General features: G+C 39.5%; 1 protein-coding gene across 2 annotated transcripts in view; it reads right to left on the bottom strand.

The window, feature by feature from the left end:
• The window catches only part of DGKI (diacylglycerol kinase iota), a 312,556-nt gene that overhangs the window by 22,918 nt on the left and 265,036 nt on the right, over nt 1–24,602 (bottom strand). For both annotated transcript variants that reach the window (XM_033193175.1, XM_033193176.1), the window contains one exon: nt 3,352–3,389. In XM_033193175.1, the coding sequence (XP_033049066.1) occupies nt 3,352–3,389 (38 nt within the window). The remainder of the gene's footprint in view (nt 1–3,351; nt 3,390–24,602) is intronic.

The following is a 24,602-nucleotide window of genomic DNA, read 5'->3' as shown; positions in this document are numbered from 1 at the left end:
CCAAACTACAGTATATCAGGACAAGAGTGCCTACATGAAGCTTCTAATAGGTCATTTTGGGACAAATGAGAATTAGATAACCCAGCAGGTAATAAGCAAAATGAGCACATTATCTTTTAAGAAGTTAGATGGCACACATTATAGATAATCAGACATCCCATAAGGTGAAAGAGCATAAATGACATAAATGCAAAGGATAAGCCCTAGTGTTCTATACCATTGTAGGATGACTATAGTTAATAATATATTAAATAGTTGTAAATAGCTAGAAAGAGGATGTTGAACATTCCCAACATAAAGAAATGATAAATGTGTGAGGTGTTGGATATGCTAATTACCCTGATCTGATCACTGTATATTATATGTATCAAAACATCACTATGTACTCCACGAATATGTATAATCATTTGTCAATTAAAAATATTTTTTTAAAAAAAGAACGTAAATTCAGAGTTCACGTCTTCACTCAAATACATCCATAGAATTGTCATGTGCTAGATGTCAGGAAGATAAATGTGAATACAATTCAGTCACTGTGCCCAAAGCCCTCACAGCCCATGGGGGAGACAGATAGGTAAAGAGTCACACAGTAATGGACGGGAACATCACAAAGGTCTCAGAGAAGCACCAGGGAAGCATGAAGCAGGGGATGGAAAGAGCCATGGAAGACCTCCCAGGGCATGGATCAAAAGCAGTAGCTGAATGAAGGTAAGGAACATATGGGACTTCCATCCCTAAACTGGGGGGGCAAGAGGGCATGAAGAAGTAACTAGCAACTTTCCACAAAAGTCTAAAAGGGAATCCTGTTCTGTTCAACCACATTGTCTTAAAATGACACTCCTTTTCTTTGTGGGGAGATCGACAAATAACAGCATAGACCCAACCAAACCTGTTCAGGGTCAACTGCCTGGATCCTGCCTTCCTGTGCTGTTTCTAGACACCGTGAACATTCAGTTAGTCCATGGGCATTTTTTGCAGCCCAGTTGTCCAGGAGCTATTTGTGACAGCCTTCACACAGGGGTGGCTCCAGAGACGTTCTGTTCTCTAGTCTCTCGCTCTCTTTCTCTCCCTCTCTCTCTTTCTTTCTCTCCCTCTCCCTCTTGTACAAACACATACACATGTACCCAATTTAATATTTTATATATATTGCACTTTCTACTCAGAAGAAAGAAACAAAAGAAGTTGGAGAAGAGAAAGAGGGCATGAATATTTGAGAAGGAAAATAAAGAAAATATGTAAGAGAGAAAAAGTAAAACCTTAAGCCCTCAGAAAATATTCCATCTCTCAGTAAATAAGGTGTTATTGGCCGGGCGTGGTGGTTCATGCCTGTAATCCCAGTACTTTGGGAGGCCGAGGCGGGCAGATCACGAGGTCAGGAGATCAACACCATCCTGGCTAACACAGTGAAACCCCGTCTCTACTAAAAATATAAAAAATTAGCCGGGCGTGGTGGCGGGCACCTGTAGTCCCAGCTACTCGAGAGGCTGAGGCAGGAGAATGGTGTGAACCCAGGAGGCAGAGGTCACAGTGAGCCGAGACTGCACCACTGGACTCCAGCCTGGGCGACAGAGCGAGACTCCATTTCCAAAAAGAAAAACAAACAAAAAATAATAAGATGTTATTAAGTCATGTTTTAGTCATTTAGGCAAGAATTATAACAGAGAATGCATTAGGTTGGTGCAAAAATAATTGCAGTTTTTGTCACTGAAATGATAAAAACCGAATTACTCTTGCACCAACCTATAATAAGACAACCAGCTGGATATAGTGATTTCCCACATTGCAAATGATTCTCTATTTAAAAGTACAAAAAAAAAGTGTGATAATAAACTCAGGATCCTGGGAAATCAGTTGCCTGAACTGAAAGCATATAGAAAATAAAATGGAAGGGTTTCAAATGTACAGTGCTTTGCCAAATGTTCTGGTGTAGAAACCCACCAGGGGCAGGAATCAATTATATTAATGCCTTTGTTTCCCACAAAACCTAATGGAAGGCCGTGCACAGAGTATAGGATGGTATGGGCTTAATCCACTGGTAAGAAACGGCACTGAACTCATCATCAATATACTGCTTGGACAGCACTCTTCTGAGTAACAATTTCTATTGACACTATGATCTGTGTAGTGGCTCAGGCACCATTTTCAGGATTATGTGCCTAAAGGGGGCAGCTGATCGAGATGTTTGCAACATTTTCTCCATTTGTTTTCTTCTAGTAACCTGTTGAAAAATGTAGCATAGGTGTCCTTCAGTTTGTCCAACAGATGTGCCTAAAAACATGTTATGTCTGAGGGTAAGAGTTTTCAGCTTTCTCTTAGGGCTATTGATTCCTCAGTCTGCAATGGCAACTTAAAACTCCACAGGCTGAGGAACCAGGCGTAGCCTCTGCCTTCAGGCAGCTGTCATTACTACAGAGCAGATCAGTTCCAGCAGGGGGTTTGCAAGGGCATATGGGAAGTCATGAGCCTGATGCCTGAAAATGATGTGGGACCAAAAATAACTTTAGAATATTCATAGATGATGTTTATATTATATAACAAATATTTGTATTTCCACCATGTTTAGCTATTAAAAAAACACAGATCTACACTATCAGAATATTAATAAAACAGCTAACATTTTAGAGCCCCTTCCATGTAATAGGAACAGTCTTGAGAGCTTTCTATGTATTATTACATTAATTCCTCATGACAAGCCAAAGAGAGAGGTAATATTATTCCATTTTACTGACGAAAAAACTAAGGCACAGAGAGAATTAAATAATTACACGAAATCACACAGATAGTGTAAGGCAGAGCCAAGATCCGAACTCAGAAAGCCTGACTTCAGATTTTACATTTACCCTCAGGGCAGTGGTGACTGCTTCCTTCCTTCTGAACAAAACTCACCAGAAAACATAAGCACAAATTAAACTATTCCAAGTGGATCAAGGTTCTTGTTTGACTAACTATGATCCCCATAAGTATAAAACTATAAAAAGGAAAGATTAATCTCTGACCTGAAGAATGCATTTCTGAGTGTTGTCCAGGTAATTCTTACAGATGCATTCATTTCAATACCTGCCTGAAAGGAAATCTTTAAATTCTTCGAATGTCACCTTCCAGAGGGCAGGCACACTGTGCACATTGCAGCCTGGGGACATGCAGTTCATTTTAAGTAACTGAGACAAGTACCCTGGTGCTCTTGAACACCCTCTCTGCTCAGTTCTCAAAAGAACATCTTGCCTCTTCTATTCAGCCAGTGCAAGCACGGGGATGATAAGTGATAGACGGGAACATAGAAATTTGGTGAGGAATGATGTTGATTTAATGTTCTTAAAGCATTGCCAAAGATTTGGTAGGAAGATATCTTACCTTCATAAGATCACCAGCTATTACTGCCTGCAAAATTGCTGTGAAAGACAAAAGAGAGATGTCCTATTAGTAGAAGACCCTCTCATTAAAATATTACACAAAGTCGGATCCATATTTGGGATAAGTAGTCTACATTTGGGGCAGGAATCAGAGAAGGAAAATATCTTGGTCAAACAGACTGAGGCCCCCTCTTTAGCCCTTCCCCACCCAGGTACCCATTCCATACATCCTTCTAGAGCCCATGTGTGCCCCCTCCAGCTTTGGTACAGTAAATATTTAAAAAACTGGAGTCACACCAATTGGGTTCAAATCTCAACTCTGACACTTTAAGCAGCAGGACACAGGGCAAATCATTTAACCCCTCTGAGCCTCAGTTTCCACATTTGTAAAAGAGCAGGTTTAAACTTAGTAGGGTTCATGAAGTCCTATGAATGTTCCTAACCCAGCCACAGATGCAGAGTAAGTGCCTAATCATGATTGCACTTGCTTCCTTCTTTCTGGTTTCTTCTACTTTGCTCTCTTGGGATTTAAGCAATCACCAGTCTTTTTGTGTGTTTTGTGGTGATAGGTAAATACCTATTGCTATGAATATTAAGAGGACTGGAGACAGCAAAGAGGAATCAAGTCTATTTTAACTGTGTTCTTGAGAAAAAAACCATATGTTTGGCATATAATTTACTGATGATTTTTATGGAAAAAAGCCTAGAGGTAATAGGTAACTTAAACTACTTTTAAGAATATGTAGCCTTAGGGAAAAAAAATAGATGTGTCTAATGATTCATGCACCTTATGTGGGGTGTAGAAGAGGAATGAGAGGCTGGGCACGGTGGCTCACGCCTGTAATCCCGGTACTTTGTGAAGCCGAGGTGGGTGGATCATTTGAGGTCAGGAGTTCGAGACCAGCTTGGCCAACATAGTAGACCCCATCTCTACTAAAAATACAAAAATTAGCTGGCGTGTTGGCACACCTGGAATTCCAGCTACTCGGGAGGCTGAGGCAGGAGAATTGCTTGAATTTGAGAGGCACAGTTTCAGTGAGCCAAGATTATGCCACTGCCCTCCTGCCCAGGCAACAGAGTGAGACTCCATCTCAAAAAAAATAAATAAATAAAATGTTTTATTTTAGATTCAGGAGATGCACATGGTGCAGGTTTGTTACAAGGATATATTGCAAGATGCTGAGGTTTGAGCTTCTATTGATCCCAACACCCAGAGAGTGAACATAGTGTCCACCAGGAGGTTTTACAGCCCTTGTCCCCGTCCCTCTCTCCTTCTAGAGTTCTCAGTGTCTATTGCTCCCATCTTTGTGTGCATGAGTACCCAAGATTTAGCTCTCACTTACAAGTAAGAGCATGTGATATTTGGTTTTCTGTTTCTGCATTAATTCACTTAGGATAATGGTCTTCAGTTGCACCCCTGTTGTTACAAAGGACATGATTTCATTTTTTTTGACTGTGTAGTATTCCATGGTGTATATGTACCACATTTTCTTTATCTACTCCACTGCTGATAGGCACCTATGTTGATTCCATGTCTTTACTCCTGTAAATAGTACTAAGATGAACAGTGTAGCACATGTGTCTTTTTGGTAGGATGATTACTTTTCCTTTAGGTATATAACCAGTAATGGGATTGCTGGGTCGAATGGTAGTTCTGCTTTAAGTTCTCTGAGAAATCTCCAAACTGCTTTCCACAGTGGCTAAACTAATTTAAATTTCTAACAACAGTGTATAAGCATTCCCTTTTCTCCACAGCCTCGCCAACATCTGTTATTTTTTGACTTTCAAAAAATAGATTTTAAGGCTTTAAAGTCACAAAGTTTTAGAAGAAAAATAATTTAAATGTATTTTGCAAAGTGATATTTTATTCCTATTTGAGTAGTCTCTCACACAGAGTTAGTCAAAAGTGCTGTATCATGCATTAAATTACATGGAGCCCCCAGCTGTCACAGAGCAAAACCCCCAAAGCTTTTATATTGAGTATTTATGAGTCCTGGGTGTGCAGATGCAAAGGACCACAAGAATGTTAAACTCGCTCATTGGCCCTTGGTTGAGTGCCTTCCCTTTGACCAAAGCTGAAGCCTTGGAAATTTATGGAAATGATGAGGGCTACTTGAACATCAGAGGAAAAAGAAGGTAGGAAGAAGAGAAGAATGGAGAAAAATGGAGAACAGAAAAGAGAGAAGAAAAGTTTCTTGCCATAACAAGCTATAAGCAGCATCCTCTTTGCATTCCCCTGTGAACCCTAGCATATTGCTTTGCACATTGTAGGTGCGCACCAATTAATTGTTGAACTGACTGAAAAGAAAACAAAGAGAGAAAAGGAGAAGAAAAAAGAGATGAAGATAAGAGAAAGGGAATTAATAAAGTGTTATGTGTTTTTTAAAAATCCTATGAAAACATGGTGTCTTACTCTTCATTTTATAAATGTCTACAGTGGAGTTTAAAGTAAGTTAATTCTCTCGAGGTAAAGTGGCCCAAATCAGCACCATAATACAGACCCTGTGTGAGCCTGTGTCCAGTGCCCTCAGTGAGTTCATCATGCACAGAACTCTACTAGGCTCGGCAAGGCCTATAGGCAGGGAAAAAACCACTGTTGTCAGGTTTCTAATGTGAAAAAGGCTCTCAAGTGGAGTCTAATTCTAATCACTACAATTTATTGGACACATACATTTTGGAAGTTATTCAGTCATTTTGAACCAATTCTCTCATTTGCAAATGAGGTTAGCAGCTGCACTGCTCACCTCTCAGTAGTTAGGATAAAATTTTTGAAGTGTGTTATAAATAGATATGTTATATAAACAGAAGGCACAGTTTTCAGTATTTTGTGACTGCACATAAGTACATGAAAAAGACATATGGACCTTCAGAAGGAGCCTACCAATAAGGGTAAAATTGGCATGTGAAGTTGGGAAGACATATCCCTGTTAACATAGAACCCATCAGATTAGAAGCACAGATAAATGAGCCAAGGATATGGTGTTTAACAAAAACCCTGCATTGAAGGACAGGGAAAGAGAGGCTGGAGAAAGTAAAGCCAGTCCTTCATATCTGCAGGTTCCACATCTGCAGATTCAACTAACCTCACATTGAAAACATTCAAATAATAATAATAATAATAAAAATACAGTAAAAAATACTATAAATTTTAAAAATACAGTATAACAACTATTTACATAGAGCATTTGCATTATATTAGGTATTATAAGTAATCTGAAGATGACTTGAAGTGTACAGGAGGATGTGCATAGGTTACACACAAATACTGAGCTGTATTAGATCAGGGACTTGAGCATCTGTAGATTTTGGTATCTGCAAGGGGTCCTGGAACTAATCCCCCACAGACACCGAGTAACAGTTGTACTAGCAATCACAGGTCCAGGGGAACAAATCAGTCTGGACTTTAACACTATAGGATGTTCTCCTGACTGAAGTAGAATGTCCCTGATAGGAGAGAGGCAAGGTTAGGAAAGTTGCATGAGGGCGCAGTTAATGCAAAGCCTTGTAACACACACAGAAGTTCAAAACATAGCCTATGTTCTTGGCCAGGCATGGTGGCTCACGCCTGTAATCCCAGCACTTTGGGAGGCTAAGGCGGGTGGATCACGAGGTCAGGAGTTCAAGACCAGCCTGGCCAAGATGGTGAAACCCTGTCTCTACTAAAAATAAAAATAAAAATAAATTAGCCAGGTGTGGTGGTGGGCACCCATAATCCCAGCTACACAGGAGGCCAAGGCAGAGAATTGCTTGAATCTGGTAGGCGGAGGTTGCAGTGAGCCGAGATTATGCCACTGCACTCCAGCCTGAGCCACAGAGCAAGACTCTGTCTCAAAACCAACCAACCAACAAAAAAAAAAAAGACAACAACAAAATAGCCTATGTTCTCAAGACTGTATTGAAACATTTGTCAGAATTTAAAAGTTAATAAAAAGAGAGAGAAAAAAACAGAGAAAGGAGAAAGGAAACAGAAAAGGAAAGAAAAATGAATTAATTAACTGAAAGCATGTATGTAATAAAATTTGGTACATGTAAGCAATAAAGCAAGATGATGAAAAAACTCCCCAGGACAAAGGCTATTTAAGGATCACTAAATATATAAGTCAATAAAAATAGGACAGTCTGGGTAAAAATCTTGACTAGGTGTGGAGTTCATAGACGGCTTGCTGAAGCAGGTGAAGTTTAAGCTGACCCTTCTATGATACATAGATTAATTAACAAAGAAGGTTTGAAAAATCCTTGCAAGATGAAGGAAGGATGTGAACAAAGAGATAATGGTAAGTCATAGTGTCTGAGGGAATCTGCAAAGAGCTTTGTGTTGTCACATCTGAGGTGGAGAGTAGTCTCAGGTAACACGATCCAAGGTTTCACAGGAACCACTCCAGGGAGTGAGTCTGACACCAAGATAAGGCACTTAAATTTTATTCTCCTGGTGATGAGAAGCTATTCAAGAGCTAAAAGCAAACCAGGAGAGCATATAAATGTCCTTAAGCATGTCAGTGTGAGTCTGCTTCTCCCCCTCTGGAAACAGTTAAGTTCCCACTCTTCGCTCCTTTTCTCCCCATAGCCAACACTACAGCCTCTTTCAACTTCTACCCCATATCATTCACAAGCATTGTTATTTATGTTTATTGGTTTCCAACAGCCTCCCAGTTTGAAGTCCCCTTGAATAGGTAGAAGATCATATGACAGAATCATAACCACGAATAATTTCCAATTGTACTGGATGTGGAAAGCATGAATATTTATTTTAAGTCAAGCAATACACCCAAGGGTAGCTATTATGCAAACATTATTAGAAACAAGGCTCACTTCTCTCTCCTGATTAATGTCCTTCCCTATGAACACTGTTGTTGAAGACTTCTTCCACATAAAAAGAGCCTGAATCTATTATTATTCAACTCCAGATAATAACCTTCTGAAGGATTGAGCTTAAAAACAAATAACGAGTTGTTGTGATTACAATATTATTCTTCATAGTTTCTTGAGCTCTGAGCTTGTCTTCTTGCCTTTCTCAAAACTCCTTCATACTAAGGAAACAATGCTCCAAAATTCAAAGAAGCAGGGAAAGTCAAGTTGCTAATGGACATAAAAGTTGTTAAGTATGTGAATAATAAGTTTCCTGGAAAATTAAATCACAGAAATTTATGAAGACAGGAATGTAAGGGGATAGGGAACTGAGAAATTTTTCATTTGTACAGGTTAGAAGTTGAATCATTACTTCATAGGAAATGGTTTATTTTTCCTTCTATGCTGTACCTTCAAATAAATTGTTGTTCAGTACACATACCGAGACAGAAAGCTGGGACTAAGAAGTCAAGACTTTCAGGAAGGAACTGCCATCTTCCTTCTCACAGCCTCTCTTAAGCCTGGGCTCCCAAGAGTCTGGATATGCTCAGACATCCATGTGCAGAAGGAAGAGATGGCTTCTATCATGTGGAATCAGGAAAGGGAGAAGACAGCTGCTGTGATTTGAATGTTTGTATCCCTCCAAAATTCACGTTGAAACTTAATCCCCAGTGTGGTATTAAGAGGCGGGGCCTTTTAGGAAGTGATTAAGTCACGAAGACTTCACCCTCATGAAGGAAATCAACGCCCTTCTAAAAGAGCCTTGAGAGAGTTGCCTGGACTTTCTCTCTCTTCCACCATGTGAGGACACAGTCTTCATTTCTATTCGCTTTCCCATTATGCGAGGATGCAGCAAGAGCTTGCCATCTTTGAAACAGAGCAATTTGCTAGCACCTTGATCTTGGTCTTCCCAGAATCCACAACCATGAGAAATAAATTTCTATTATTTATACATGATCCAGTCTAAGATATTTTGTCCTAGCAGCAGGAACAGTCTAAGATCCCCACCTGTTCCCACCATGCCAGGCCCTGTTTGAGGCAGTAAGAAGGCAGCAATGTATAACACAAAACGTCATCATGGAGTTACATTTTTGGCAAGAAGTACAAAACAAAATCCAGCTTATTATTAGGAAGGGATATGCCATAATTGAGTCTACATTCAGACTTCCTGTGTTTAAGTCCTGTGAGTGCCACTAACTGCTATGACCTTGGGCAAGTTAGTTTACCAAGCTCCAGTTCTATCAGTGGAAAAATAAAAAAGCAGTTCTTTTGAGGCTCTGTCTTGCAAATAAGCTCAAGGTACAGAGAACCTAATCATTAAGGTACCTGGACATCTGCCGAGAGCAGCAGGGAGTACTGATGTTTTTAGCCCCATCACACAGAAAAAGAATTATTTTAGACTAAGGTAGAATTTGGCATATGACTACTTCTGAAGGGATGGCTTAAGGTTGTAATTATTGCTGTGCAGAAGAAAATACTGGGGAATAAAAAGTATACAGAACTTGGCAAAGCCATATATATATTTGTGATTCTCAATAAAGCAACTGAAATAACTACATTGTTACATACAAAATAGAATCACAACTCTGGGGGTGCAGCCCAGTGGGTACAGCATTTGACTACAAAATAGAATCACAACTCTGAGCACTTAACGTCTGTTTTTTAAAAGTTTAATCTTTCATATTCAGTTATTTTTTAGTTTTAAAAAATAATGTCCTATTACCAAATTGTTGCCTGTCCGTAGTAGCAGTCATCTAACTCTTTTTTTCCAAAATTATAGAAGAAAAAAAAAAAGCAAATATAAAAACTGCTAAACAAAGAACGGCTTGTAGAGATGTAGGGAAAAACATCAGTTGATTCACTGAGAATCATAAATATATCTAGCTTTGCCAAGTTCTGTGAACTTTTACTCCTAAATATTTTCATGTGCAAAGCAAGAGTCATGACCCTCAATTCTTTCTTGAGGAGTAATAATACTCTACTTTCTAGAGCTGTATTTGGTCTTAGTCTAACCTTTCATTTCATAAATGAGGAAAGTAGGGCTTGAGATCTGAACTGACCTTTGCAGGATCACACAGATTAGTCAGCAATCCAGCTGAGAGATAAAGGACTCTTGTTTCATTTACTTGCTGCCTCCCTTCCCCAAGTCTGAGTTTCTTCCACTATACAATGCTGTTTCTCCTTTGTTTAACTTGGAGCAGGACAGCCAAAAATGAAAATAAATAACCCCCGGAAAAAGTTGCATGAATGCATGACATACAAAATGAAGGTAAAGTAAATTTACAGTTTTAAGTCCCAACTTTTTGTGTGTGCCAGCAGAGACACAATCCATGGCAAATATGACACAAATAATTCTCCATCTTATCATGACTGAAGTCTTCATAGTTTGCCTTTATTCAATCCGTTACTTCTTGCGTGGCTACCAGATAGCTTATACCATAGCTGCCTAATAGCTCACTCTCTGAGATACATATTTCTGCATAGACTTTCCTCTATTTACATTATCAGAAACATTCTGTCCAATTTTTCTACTTTGTGAGCAGCCAGCCATGATACATGAGCAACAAACTGTGAAGGCTTAGTTCACACACAAAAAATGAAATTTAGTATAATCGTTAAACATAGCAAAGGTAATCTAACACACATTTGCTGGTATGGATGACCACTGTGAATTATGCTAATGAGGCATAAATGGGAAGCAGCTCAAGAAAAATGACTGTAATCAATATTATTTTACATAGGCATACTGAATAAGTCCAAGATAAGGTGAGAAAAAGAAGGAATTATATACATATGTAAAGACCTCTGTTTTTCATCTAGTCCTAGAAGACCTTCTCACAATCAGTAAAAAGATATGTGACAAATTATTTGTTATAATAAAAGTTAAAATACTGAAGGTTTTTAACATATTAGAACAGATTTAAGATTATTCTTCTAATGAAATGCAATTCTGTATCAACTATTATTGTAAAGGTAGACTGAGGCTGGAGCCGAACCGGGAACGAAGACACACGGCAAATGGCAGTGAGAATAGCCTTTATTAGGGCTTGCGGGCGAGGTTCCTCGGTCCAAAGGCGTGGGCCGAGGAAGTCACGCTGAGGGAGGAGGGTAGGGGCTTCTTATAGCCTGAGAGGTAGGGAAGCTGGTTGTGCAAACAGGGCCTGGGGGGTCTTGAAACTACTAGGGCAGGAGTTGAGTAAGGGTCATGAGGAAGGGGTCTTTGGAAACTGTCAACCGAAACTGCTATTTACGAACTTGTGGAATGCAGGTGAGCTGCAGGTCATGGGGGAGTATGGTTGCCCAGCCAGAACTCTGACGCATGTAAGTCTGCGGGTGTGTACAAGGGTGAAGGGAGTCTTTAACAAAAGGCCTGCTACGTCGGGTAACGCTGCCATATTGGGTCTAGATTCCTGCCTAACAATTATTGCATAGCTAAATATATGGCTTAAAACCCATTATTTCTTTTGCTCAAAAATCTGTATTTGGGGCAGGGTTCTGTAGAGACAGTTTGTCTTTGTTATACCTGGCAGCAGTTGGAGCTGCTCCACTAAGAGCTGAAAGATCCACTTTAAATATGATCAGACATATGGCTAGTAACTAGGTACTGGTATGGGCTGGGATTCTTGGTTCCTCTCATGTGGGATTCCTGGGCTTCCTGTGTGCTGCTTGGGCTTTCTCATAAGATGGTGGCTGGGCTCCAAAAGCAACAATCCCAAGAGAGCCCAGTGATCAACTCACCTTGCCTTGGAAATCCCAAGGTATCATTCCTGCTGAAGTCCCACATTTGCCCATACGAAAGGAGAGAGCACAGATCCCATATTTCAATGGAAAGAGCATCAGAGTCACATTTCAAGATGAGTGTGTAGGTGGGAGAAGATGCCATGGCTATTTTTGAAAAGTACAAACTGTCACATCATACATTTGAATTGTGATGTGTTTTGAGTTGGAGGGCTGGTGTTGACTTGTTAGTGTTGGGAAGGGACTATGACCCACAGTCTTGTTACCTATGTCACTTATGGGAATGTGTTATGCATACAATGTCATCTGGTTTATGTCATGAGTATCTTGGAAGAAAAATTTAAAAAGCTGAAAACCGCTTTTCTGGAGGAACAGCTTTTTGGAGCAGGAAGAAAAAACAAAAGCAGGGGAAAGACTAAGAAGACAACCAGTGCTTGTTGGATTGACTTAAAAATTCTTAGACAAGTCTGTCCCTAATCTCTCATTAATAATCAGATGTGTTCAGTCACAGTGGCTCACACCTGTAATCCCAACACTTTGGGAGACCGAGGCGGGTGGATCACCTGAGGTCAGGAGATCGAGACCAGCCTGGCCAACGTGGTACAACCCAGTCTCTGCTAAAAGTACAAAAATTAGCCAGGTGTGATGGCAGGTGCCTGTAGTCTCAGCTACTCAGAAGGATGAGACAGGAGAATCGCTTGAACCCGGAAGGCGGAGGTTGCAGTGAGCCAAGATCGTGCCACTGCACTCTAGCCTGAGTGACAGAGGGAGACTCTGGCTCAATAAAAAAGAAAAAGAAAATCAGATGTGAGAGAAGAGACTCTCTCAATCTCCTCCCCTTTTTCCTCCTTCAAACACTCACTGAATTCTAGATTTATACCCCTCACACTCCATCTACCAGCTTCTCCTCCATTGCTGAAACATGGTGCAGAGCACACATCTCACATGGCTACCTTCTCATCATCCCTGGGATTAATCTATCAGTGGCATCAAAAGGCCATTAAATTCTACAGTGGCCTTATATTCAAACACCACCTGTGCCAAATCCATCTTAGAGTGTGTAACCATAGATAGGAGACAAAAATAGGTTTTGTTTCTCTCTAATGACAGAATTAATCCCCAATTCAATTAATTCCTGCTAATTAAATGCATGAATATATATTGGCTCTTTCCATCTGCTGTGGCAATCCTTTTAAAGCTCCTATTAGCATGGAAGAGATTTCTGTTTGGAGAAAAAACAAACAACCTCCATCTAGTGTTCCCTCCTGACAGAAAACCTCTACCTTGCTGCCAGAGGACCAGGATATGCTCCCTTCAAAAGCAGTCCATTCCACTTCCTTTATTCACCGCTGGAATTGGCTATAAACAGCACAGGGACCAGATGTCTCCCCAAAGCATCCCATTTGCTTATCTGCTGTTGTGAAATTGTTTAACTGTTTCACATGTCTACGTTCCACTTCTGTAATTAAGTCATAAGCATGAGGACATTATTTTCTCTTTGTTTTAGCCATACTATATCTTTCACTGAAATCTCTATGGGACAGAAAATACATGAAGTGCTTAATAAATAGTTGGTTGATCCTTTTGACCTGGTGATTCAGCCGGATATCATTTCAGTACACTTTAAACTCTGGATTGAGGAAGACCTTTTAGGGAGTGGAAGAAAACTCACTTTACTGGCCCCTGCTATACCTTGCAATCAATTTTGGGGTCACAAATATCTTCAGATCTCTTTGTAAACCTCATGGTGTTTATTAGATGCATCTAGTAAACACAGCAAAACACCACTGCAACTATCTCATGAGAAATGTTTATGAGTCAAATCAGAGCTGTATATTAGCAATGATACTTGTTACTTCCTAGAACATGGATAGTAACCCTTAAATAAGTGTTAAAGCAAACTTCATGGATGAATTAATTTGCTTTGAGCACTGGGTTAGTGAAAACAAGCTCATGGGTTACAGGCCGAATGGGCTCACACTCTTCCAGAATCACAGCATGTCACTTTCAGCCTGCTGTGTAACATACATGCCACCAGTCACAAAGGACCAGCAACGGGTCTTAAAATACCTTCTGGAAAATCTCTATAACTCAGTATCAATTTTTCTCTAGCAATAAATTAATATAATTACCTTTGGATGTAATGAGAAAACAATTTTTTTATGTAGTACCACCATCTAAAGTAATATACAGCTATTCCCTTAAAACTAGAAAAATATAACTTCGTTTTTAATATCCATATTGTAGAATCCTATTAACTATTTTGTTAGGTAAACATTAAGCTTGCAAAAAATCCAGGGAGGAGTTTTCATATCTGTAAAGCATTTTCTTTTCTTGCTTTTTTTTTTTTTTTTTTTTTTTGAGACGGAGTCTCACTCTGTCGCTGGGGCTGGAGTGCAGTGGCCAGATCTCAGCTCACTGCAAGCTCCGCCTCCTGGGTTCACGCCATTCTCCTGCCTCAGCCTCCCGAGTAGCTGGGACTACAGGCACCCGCCACCTCGTCCGGCTAGTTTTTTTTTTTTTTTTTTGTATTTTTTAGTAGAGACGGGGTTTCACAGTGTTAGCCAGGATGGTCTCAATCTCCTGACCTCGTGATCTGCCCATCTCGGCCTCCCAAAGTGCTGGGATTACAGGCTTGAGCCACCGCGCCCGGCCTGCTTTTTTTTGTTTTTAAGACGGAGTCTGGCTCTGTCACTCAGGCTGGAGTGCAGTGGGGCCATCTGGGCTCACTGCAAGCTCTGCTTCCCGCGTTCTCGCCATTCTCCTGCCTCAGCCTCCTGAGTAGCTGGAACTACAGGCACCCGCCACAACGCCCAGCTAATTTTTTTGTATTTTGAGTAGAGACGCGGTTTCACCGTGTTAGCCAGGATGGTCTCAATCTCCTGACCTCGTGATCTGCCGGCCTTGGTCTCCCAAAGTGCTGGGATAACAGGCATGAGCCACCGCACCCGGCCTTGTAAAGCATTTTCATCTTGAACCTAAAATAATTACAATACACAGTAACACTATTTCCCCCTTCTTAACATTTGAATGAAATAATATGTGTGTTGGAAACTGATGTAGCAATGCAAGAGATCTTTTTTTAAGAAGTTCTAGTACTCTGAAGGTCTTTCATCCCTATAATGTTGAGAGAGTTTAGATTGTCTAGCTTTGTTTAATTTTACTTTCCTGGCATTTGGATGAGAACGCTATAATCTTGAGAGAGTAACAGAAATGGAAGCACTAATAAAGTCCTTATTATCCCCACAGATGAGAGGAAGGTGTCACGTAAAAGAGAACTGCTGCTGGCCTGTAGCTCTGGTGACTTTTACAGAGAAGCACAGAGAGAACTTCAGGCCTTGGCTTTACCCCTTCAACATCAGGCAGGCATTCTTCCTGCAATCAGGGTCCCTAAATCCACTGGATGTGTTTTAGCAGTGTCCTTCAAGGCCTCTGAAAGGAACTGAGGGTCAACAAGTGTACTCATGTTTCACCCAGTGATATCTGTAAGCAGGTCTGATGTGGCCTAAGAGTAATGGATGGTTCCTGGTTTTTTTTTTGGTTTTTTTTTGTTGAGACGGAGTCTCGCTCTGTCGCCCAGGCTGGAGTGCAGTGGCCGGATCTCAGCTCACTGCAAGCTCCGCCTCCCGGGTTTACGCCATTCTCTCGCCTCAGCCTCCCGAGTAGCTGGGACTACAGGCGCCCGCCATCTCGCCCGGCTAATTTTTTGTATTTTTTTAGTAGAGACGGGGTTTCACCGTGTTCGCCAGGATGGTCTCGATCTCCTGACCTCGTGATCCGCCCGTCTCGGCCTCCCAAAGTGCTGGGATTACAGGCTTGAGCCACCGCGCCCGGCCGGTTCCTGGTTTTAACCAAACATCAAGACTGCTTGGAAAATGGTGTTTAAGGTCAGAAGTCAAGTACAGTTGAGTAGGTACTAGAGCTCAAAAAGATTATAAGCTTATGAGTCATCCAGTCATTAGGATGCACATTACATTTCTTCTCAGTGCCTAGCAGCACACTGACCACTCTGTAAGACAAAGGCCTTTTAAACCAAAAAGAAGAATAGCTAAACACCCCTCATTGGAACAAAAGTAAAGTTGGGAAGGAGTTAATTTAGCAAAGGTCATGTTCAGGGACATACCAGCAAAATGCACATATGGCAAAAGCGTACACTTAAAAAATAAATAAAATGTCAAGAGCATACCCTCACTTATTATTGTAAATACAGATTATTTGCATTATTTATTTATTAATCTTTTTATTATACTTTAAGTTCTGGGATACATGTGCAGAATGTGCAGGTTTGTTACATAGGTATACACGTGCCACGATGGTTTGCTGCACCCACTAACCCATCGACTACATTAGGTATTTCTCCTAATGCTATCCCTCCCCTAGACCCACTTCTACGAGGTTATAATAAAACACTAACTTTGAATCTTCCCCCATATAAGAATATGACAGATATTACTTGGAAGAATATAAAAATTAAGCATTTTATTTCAGAAAAGTAAAAATAAATCTTAACTTTCACTATATCATGCTAATGATCAAGCAACATCAGGCCTTAGAAGAATTCTTATATAAATGGTTACTTCTGAAGCACGCTAAGACATAAAATATTAACTTGAGATAGAATAGGCTTCAGTGTATCAGTAAGTCTTCAATTTTATTTATTAAAGATCAGATTGTTATTGTCCAGTTGATGAGAAGGGAAATGAAATCAAGACTAAACCTTCATTCTTCATAGGAATTCTTATAGTCTTAAGAAGAAAAAGAATATCTAGAAACTTAATACATGTATACCTACACATCCAAACGTAGTCCCTGATTGCTAAAGAAATAGAGTGATGTAGAGAATGATTTCCTAGAGAAGGTAAAAGAAATTTTCCAAAAAGGAAGATTTGCATTGGCAGAAAAGCTGGGGGTAGAGATTTCTATAGAGAACATGCAGCTTAGCAGAATGAAGAGAGACACAAGAAGCACTTCCATTTGATAACAGGGACCTCTGAAATAGTGTCAGGGAGGAGTGTGTCAGGAAAATCGTGAAAACGAGATGGCTGAGAGAACCCCATGCAGGACTCAGAGGGTAGTGTGAGGCCAAAGACTCTCCCTTCTCTCCCCTACCTCCCACCCCTATAACATCAATAAAAATCACTCGGAGACTTCATTCAGACTATATCCTCACAAAAGTCTGCCACCCTCTCCCCCAAAGAGAACTAGGAGTTTAAATATATAGCAGAAAGACAGCTGGGAAATCAGATGCTTGAAGAATGGCTTTGGGTAGACCATGCTTTCTGAGAATGGGAAAAAGCCCACAGGATAGTTAAGGAAGATAGGGTGACTAGAGAGGCACACGGTCAGAGAAACAAAGCAAACAGTTAACAGTTAACAGAAATAGCCATGGTTTAAATGACTTTCTTGCAGTCTTATAAAATACCTCTTTTTTTTTTTTTTTCCTCAATGGCTGAAACAATTGTCTTCACTAGTGAGGGTGACAGGATGGAAATATCATCAGACGAAGAAAACTGAGTGGATTCTGGAAGATTTCAAATTCCCTTTTCAATAATTATTGGGACTTTGCATTGTCAGGAGAAAAGCTGGAACCTGCATTATTAAATAACATTTTGTCCCCTTGCCAAAGAATGTGGAAGCTGCCTGCCTGCAGTATTTATACACTTGAAAAGTGGATTTTAGTGTTTTTCAAAAAGCGGGTGTGTGGCAAGGTGTAGCAATAGAAACCCCATTTGTCATCCCAAACAAAAACAATCTACTGGAATTCATAAGCACAAATCCCTACAGGAACTCCTTAGACAGCAGGGCACAGGTATCTCCAAAATACTTTCCAAAAATGAAAGGTGGCGTTTTTCATTTTTCCTCCTGTGCTTCATTGCTCAGTGTTCTCTCCTGGCTCAGAAGCCTGTAAGAGTCGGGAGCAGAAGAGGCCTTAGAAGGCAGCCAAGCTCAGCCGGCTCCAGGGAGAAACCCAGGCCTGATGCAAGCAACTCCAAACCACGGCTTTTGCAATTGCCAACCCTACCACCCATGTTAAAGTGACAATTCCTCAGAATGATACAAGTTGATACGGTTTGGATCTGTGTCCCCACCTAACCTCATGCTGAATTGTAATCCCCAGTCTTGGAGGTGGGGTCTGATGGGAGGTGATTGGATCATGGGTGTGGATCTCCCCCTCGGTGTTCTCATGATAGTGAGTGAATTTTCACGAGATCTGGTTGTTTAAAAGTATGTGGCACCTCCCCCTCTGTTTTCTCTTCCTCCTGCTCCAGCCATGTAGGATGTGCCTGCTTCCCCTTCGCCTTCCGCCATGATTGTAACTTTCCTGAGGCCTCCCCATCCATGCGTCGTGTATAGCCTGTGGAACCATGAGCCAACAAAACCTCTTTTCTTTATAAATTACCCCATCTCAAGTAATTCTTTATAGCAACGTGAGAATAGATGAACGAATACACAAGTCATTCTGTGTCCATTGGGCTGTACCCTGCAGGAAATGTGTATTTCAAGTAATCCTAGAGAACAATAGGCTTTAATCATCCCAAAAGCCAACGCAAAGGAGACATACGAGGTCTATTTATAAAAAAATCTATATGCCCATTTTGGCTCTCTGACATTGATGGTTACTCTCACTCTCTCTTGCACATTTCCTCTCTTCCTGTCTCTTTCTTTCGTTAACGTCTGTAAGCAAACTGTGTGCTAGGTCTTTGCCTATATTATCTAATTTAATCCTCACAATAAGCCTATTAGACATGTACTCTTATTATTATCATCCTTGTTTTCAGGATGAAGAAATTGAGGTTTAATGACATTAAGTAATTTGCTCAAGACCACATGGCTAATATGGAATAAAACCAGCATGTAGACCCAGGATGTGAAATATTTATGAGATATGAGAAAGCCCGTCTCTTTAGCAGGGTGCTATATTGCCGGCTTATCTGGTTGCATAGACTGTCACACCATACTACGGAGTCATTAGGTAGTAATACCAGGTCCTTCCTTCCCAGTATTTCCCTGGTCAGGCCAAAGGGATGTAGTTTTAGTAGTCTCCATATCCCATACTTTTCTGGCTCTGATGAGGAAAGTTGTAGAAAATCAAGTTGCTCTGCTAGGTAAAGGAGAGGCTTCAGCAACGAACTTCTCATAAGTATTATGTGAAACTGTGCTTGCTCTGGAATGGATGTTACAGGATGCTAAGAAAGTCACATCCTAAGATTTAGGGCACCCAAAATGAACCCAGAAATTGAGGATTGACATAACGGGTCTGGCAAAACAAGGAAACATTTAGTCGACTTAATTAGCTTGTAAGATGGCTGGACTGGTGAATATTTTAACAGCTTTATCCAGGACAGTCCAGGCCTAAGCAGCTATAATTGACAGGCTGGGCAAACAAAAATGCAAACAAAAAATGCATTCAAAGTACTACAGCATACAGGTTAAAGTAACATATCTAAGACTAACCTTCTAGGAACCAACTGAAAAAGTGACAACACATTCTAATATTTTGCAACTGGTAACGATGATAAGATACGTTTAAGGTAAGTCCATAACTCAGGGAAACCAGTCACCAGCCAGTTCTTTGCAAGAGGAGGTCACCAAAATGATAAAACAAGTTCTAGGTAGAGGAAAAGACTTTTGATTAAATATTAGGATTTCTAGTCAAATTAAAAACAAATATAGTAACAATTATCCTCACATGAGAATTATATTACAATAACGTTCAGTGTACCAACCCAGCCCCTTGGTTTCACTGGGTGTTAATATAACCCAGATCATATAATTTCATGCAGTAGAAATCATAAACACAGTAACTTTTAACAATAGGCACAATTCAATTTTCTGTTTCTGCTATCATAGAATATTACACAAAGACCAGAGCCAGAGATTTCTCAATTCCTAAATACTGTATTGACTTATCTGTGGAAATGAAACCTATGATAGCTTCATTTGTTTCCAGACACATCACCTTGGTTGATGGCCCCTTCTCATCCTTCCACTTAAAAGTAAACTAGGGGCCGGGCATGGTGGCTCACGCCTGTCATGCCAGAACTTTGGGAGGCTGAGGCGGGTGGATCACATGAGGTCAGGAGTTCGACACCAGCCTGTCCAACATGGTGAAACCTCATCTCTAGTAAAAATAGAAAAATTAGCCGGGCATGGTAGCACACGCCTGTAATTCCAGCTGCTCGGTAGGCTGAGGCAGGAGAATCACTTGAACCTGAGAGGCAAAGGTAGAAGTGAGCTGAGATTATGCCACTGCACTCCAGCTTGGGTGGCACAGTGAAACTCCATCTCAAAAGATGGGTTTTCTATAACCCCAAAAGCAATCCAACGCAATGTTGTAGGTACATTTTAATAAAGAGTATTCCCTTGGCTGGGCATGGTGGCTCACGCCTGTAATCCCAGCACTTTGGGAGGCCAAGGCAGGCGGATTGTCTGAAGTCAGGAGTTGGAAACCAGGCTGACCAACATGGTGAAACCACTAAAAAGACAAAAAATTACCTGGGCATGGTGGTGCATGCCTGTAATCCCAGCTACTCAGATGGCTGAGACAGAAGAATGGCTTGAACTTGTGAGACGGAGGCTGCAGTGAGCCAAGATTGTGCCACTGCACTCCAGCCTGGGTGACAGAGGGAGACTTTGTCTCAAAACAAAACAAAACAAAACAAAAACAAACAAACAAACAAAAAGAGTATTCCCTCATCTCCTCCTGCCACTTACAATCAACCTTCAAAAGACAACTAGATAATTATCACAAACAAAGCATTCCAAAAAAACCAAAACAATCAAAAGGATTATATGGTTACAATCAATAATGAGATGTAGTAAAGGGAAATGACAGATAATAGTAAGGTCAGGGCACATAGAAAGCAATATAACCAGATTTTGGAAAGCCTGGGCGGAGCGGGGGGTTGTTTTGTTTTGTTTTCTTAATCAGCAGTGAATTATCTATTTTCCTAGGATTTGTGAAAGCAGGCTAACTAAGAAAAAATATGCTATCATTTTTATTTTTTTCCTTTCAAAACACAGTCTATAGGGAACACCCAGTGAGACTACCACAAAAGGCCATCTTTTCAGCACATAGTAACTGAATCTCTTTGGAAAAAGACCAGGAGTGACCTATCTGCTACAGGAGGGAACAATATTAATGAGGCTGCAATGGGATTCAAAGATCTGTAATGAAAGTTTCTGTTTGCCAACACCACATACTGCAGCAAATTTAACAGTAAGATTTGTATAGAGAGAATCAGTCCTGTGCCAGGGCACAGCACAGAATAAGGCAATGTCTCTATTCATTGAGTTTATAGTCAAATAAGAAAAGCAACATTACCCATGAGGAAAGAAAATTGGAACACACTCAAAAAAAAAAAAAAAAAGTAGGCAATAAGGAAGGAGAAATCATGGGCATTTAAGTTGTCAGGAAAATTCATCTTTGTTTATCCTTAGTATCTGTGGAGGTGGTTCCAAGACACGGAAATTAATGAGCACTGAGGTGAGATCTGAATGAAGGACAATGAAGGTGCCTGCCAGAGAGATGGTAGGAAGTGATCAAAACCTTATGGCTGAATAAAGACAAGAAAGGCGAGGTCTAGAGAGGGTCCCGCAAGCAGAGCAGAAGTAATTCTCTAAAGCTCTAAAGCAACATGAGCTAAACCAGGAAGAGAAAGAGCCTAAAAAATGAGCACTAAAACGTTCAAATCTAATTAGAAAGTCAAGGAGGATTCTATAGGAAAAATCTGATATGGGGCAAAAAAAGGACACTTCAGCAACTTTACATTAATGATAGCCCAAAGTCATTGCAAAGTGACGTACTGTGACGGTCAATATAGTAAGTTCTTCCTAGAACTTACTATAATGCAATTAATGCAATTAAAGATCTGCACATATTTCCATCTATAACATCAGTCAAGTTTCCTTTTTTTTAGATGCAGTCTTGCTCTGTAGCCCAGGCTAGAGTACAGTGGCACGATCTCAGCTCTCTGCAACCTCTGCCTCCTGGGTTCAAACACTTCTCTTCCCTCAGCCTTCCAAGCAGCTGGGATTACAGGCATGTGCCACCATGTCGGACTTATTTTTGTATTTTTAGCAGAGGCGGGGTTTCACCATGTTGGCCAGGCTGGTCTCAAACTCCTGACCTCAGGTGATCCGCCTGCCTCGGCCTCCCAAAGTGCTAGGATTACAGGTGTGAGCCATGGCACCCAGCCAGTATCTAACTTTCTTAATCTTCTTTACTCATATTCATCATAGTCATAATAATTATCTTCCTACTTGTGAAAATCTCTTCAAGGGAACAGCTACCTTTTGAGAATTCTACCTTTTAAAAAAATGAGTGTTACTGACAGGAGATTGGATCCCTATTTTCTTGATTATGAAGTATGGGGCTATAAGAAGTGGATCCAAAATATATCTTTGAATTGTTTTTCTGTGTCAAGGGTTTTTCTTACTTATATGAATAAAAAATTCCCATCTTTAATAATCACTTTCTACCCAGTAAAAAGGCCTCATACAATTATGCGGTCTTTATTTAACAAACAAAATCATTATCTCCTATTACATGAGCTCAAATTTCAGCAATGCTATTGACAGGCAGTACAGAGAAATGGTTGGGAAAGGATCTGGATCCAGATCACCTGAGTTCACATCCTACTTCTACCTTTTACTCAATAGGCATGTGGCCTTGGACAAATCATTTAATCAGTTTGTACCCTAGTTTTCTCCTCTGTAAAATGAGAATAATAGTAGTATATACGAGATATTCCAGTAACTCAAGTATTATACAAAGTCTTCCAGAGATTATAAAAAGAGAAAATCCTTCCTAATTCATTTTAAGCTACAAATATCATATACATACTACATAATAGAAAGCAAAATTAAAGACTAATCACACTTATGAACATGGACATAAATATCTAAACAAAATATTAGCAAATCAAATCTAGCAATGTATAAAGGCAGTAAATATTATAACCAATTTGAGTTCTTCTCATAAATATGATATTGATTTCTATTTAAAATTCAAGTAGTAAAATGCACCATATTAACAGACCAAAGGAAAAAAAAAGTCATCTCTAAAGATGAAGAAAAGAGTATTCAATAAAATTCAACATCTGTTGAATTTAACAAATTAGAGTGAAGAAAAATATCCTTATAAGAAATATCCACTAAACAAGTACTGCTACCTGCATCATGACCACCTGGCAGTGAACTTCTTACTTAATTGTGACTTCTGGATGCATCCACTTTGAATTCAGGAAAAAGTTAATGATGCTATCTCTATTACTAGTCAATACTGCACTGAAGTTTTTAACCAGTGCAGAAAGTGCCAGAAATATGTATACAAAGCATAATGATTGGAAAGGACAAAACAAAATTCTTTGTAGATGAGATTGCCTATATAGAATTCTCTTCCCACAAAAACACCCTTGAGATAAAATTTATGAATTTAAAACTTTTAGCAGGAATATTGATAAAGAAACAAGATTTTAAAATTCAACTGCATTTCAATATGCCAGCAAAGACCACTTAGAAAATATAATTTTAAAAATACAACATACAAATTGTCACTAAAAATATAAAGTACCTAGGAATATATTTAACACAAAAATGACTAAACCATTCATGAAGGAAATTATAAAACTCTATTCATAGCCATTTTAAAAAGCCAATTAAATGTAAAGAGATGTAGCTTGGAATAAATAGAAAGATGCACTATCATAAAAATATCAATTTTCTTTATAATAATTTATAGATTCATGCAATTTTCATAAAAATTTCAACACAAACCTTGATAAACTAATTTTATAATTCATATGAAACAGGAAAAAATTATAAACCAAGTCACTCCTGAAGAACAAATTATAGGATATATCCTCCAACAGATACCAGAACTCATACCAAAGTTATAACAACCAAAACAATAGTACAGGGATAGATATATTCATCAATATAACAGAAAATAAAACCTGGAGACTCACATTTACAGGGAGACAACAAGCTTTGCAAGTTAGTACAGAAAATAAGTGATAATGAAATAGCTGGTTATGTATATGAACACAATCAAAATAAAATTTGACCTTTACGTCTTACCAAACCACAAAAATCAATTCCAAGTTATTAAAGATGAAAGAAAGCACTCTAAAAATTTTATGAGATAATATCTTTATGATTATACTTTGAAAGATTTCTTTTAAAAATACCAAAGGCATAAACCATAGAAAAACAATAATTTTACTACAGTAAAATAAAGAATATCCATCAATTCATCAGATGACATCAAAAAGAGCTCAAACAGATAAACCACAAACTGGACAAAATTGGCAACACATATAGGCGACAAAACAATTTTTACCTAGAATACATAAAAAACTTCATAAATCATTAAGAACACAACCAACCATGTGGGGAAGAGTGAGTAAAAGATATAAAAAGACCTTTCATAGAAGAGTAAACACAAATGTCCTATATGAAAAGATGTTTGATCTCATATGTAATCATTGATTACAAATTAGATGCCATTTCATACTTTCACAAGACTAGCAACCATTTTTAAATTAGTTAATTTCAAGTATGGGATAGGATGTAGATCAATGGGAACTCTTATCCACCGAGGTTGGGAGTGTATATTAGAATGATCACTTTGCAAAACAATTTGTTATAATGCTATAAGTTAAATAT

The sequence above is a fragment of the Trachypithecus francoisi genome, unplaced genomic scaffold (assembly GCF_009764315.1).
Source record: "Trachypithecus francoisi isolate TF-2019V2 unplaced genomic scaffold, Tfra_2.0 Lachesis_group4, whole genome shotgun sequence".
Classification (NCBI taxonomy): domain Eukaryota; kingdom Metazoa; phylum Chordata; class Mammalia; order Primates; family Cercopithecidae; genus Trachypithecus; species Trachypithecus francoisi.
The sequence above is the reverse complement of the archived record's forward strand: the minus strand, read 5'-3'. Positions and strand labels throughout refer to the sequence as shown.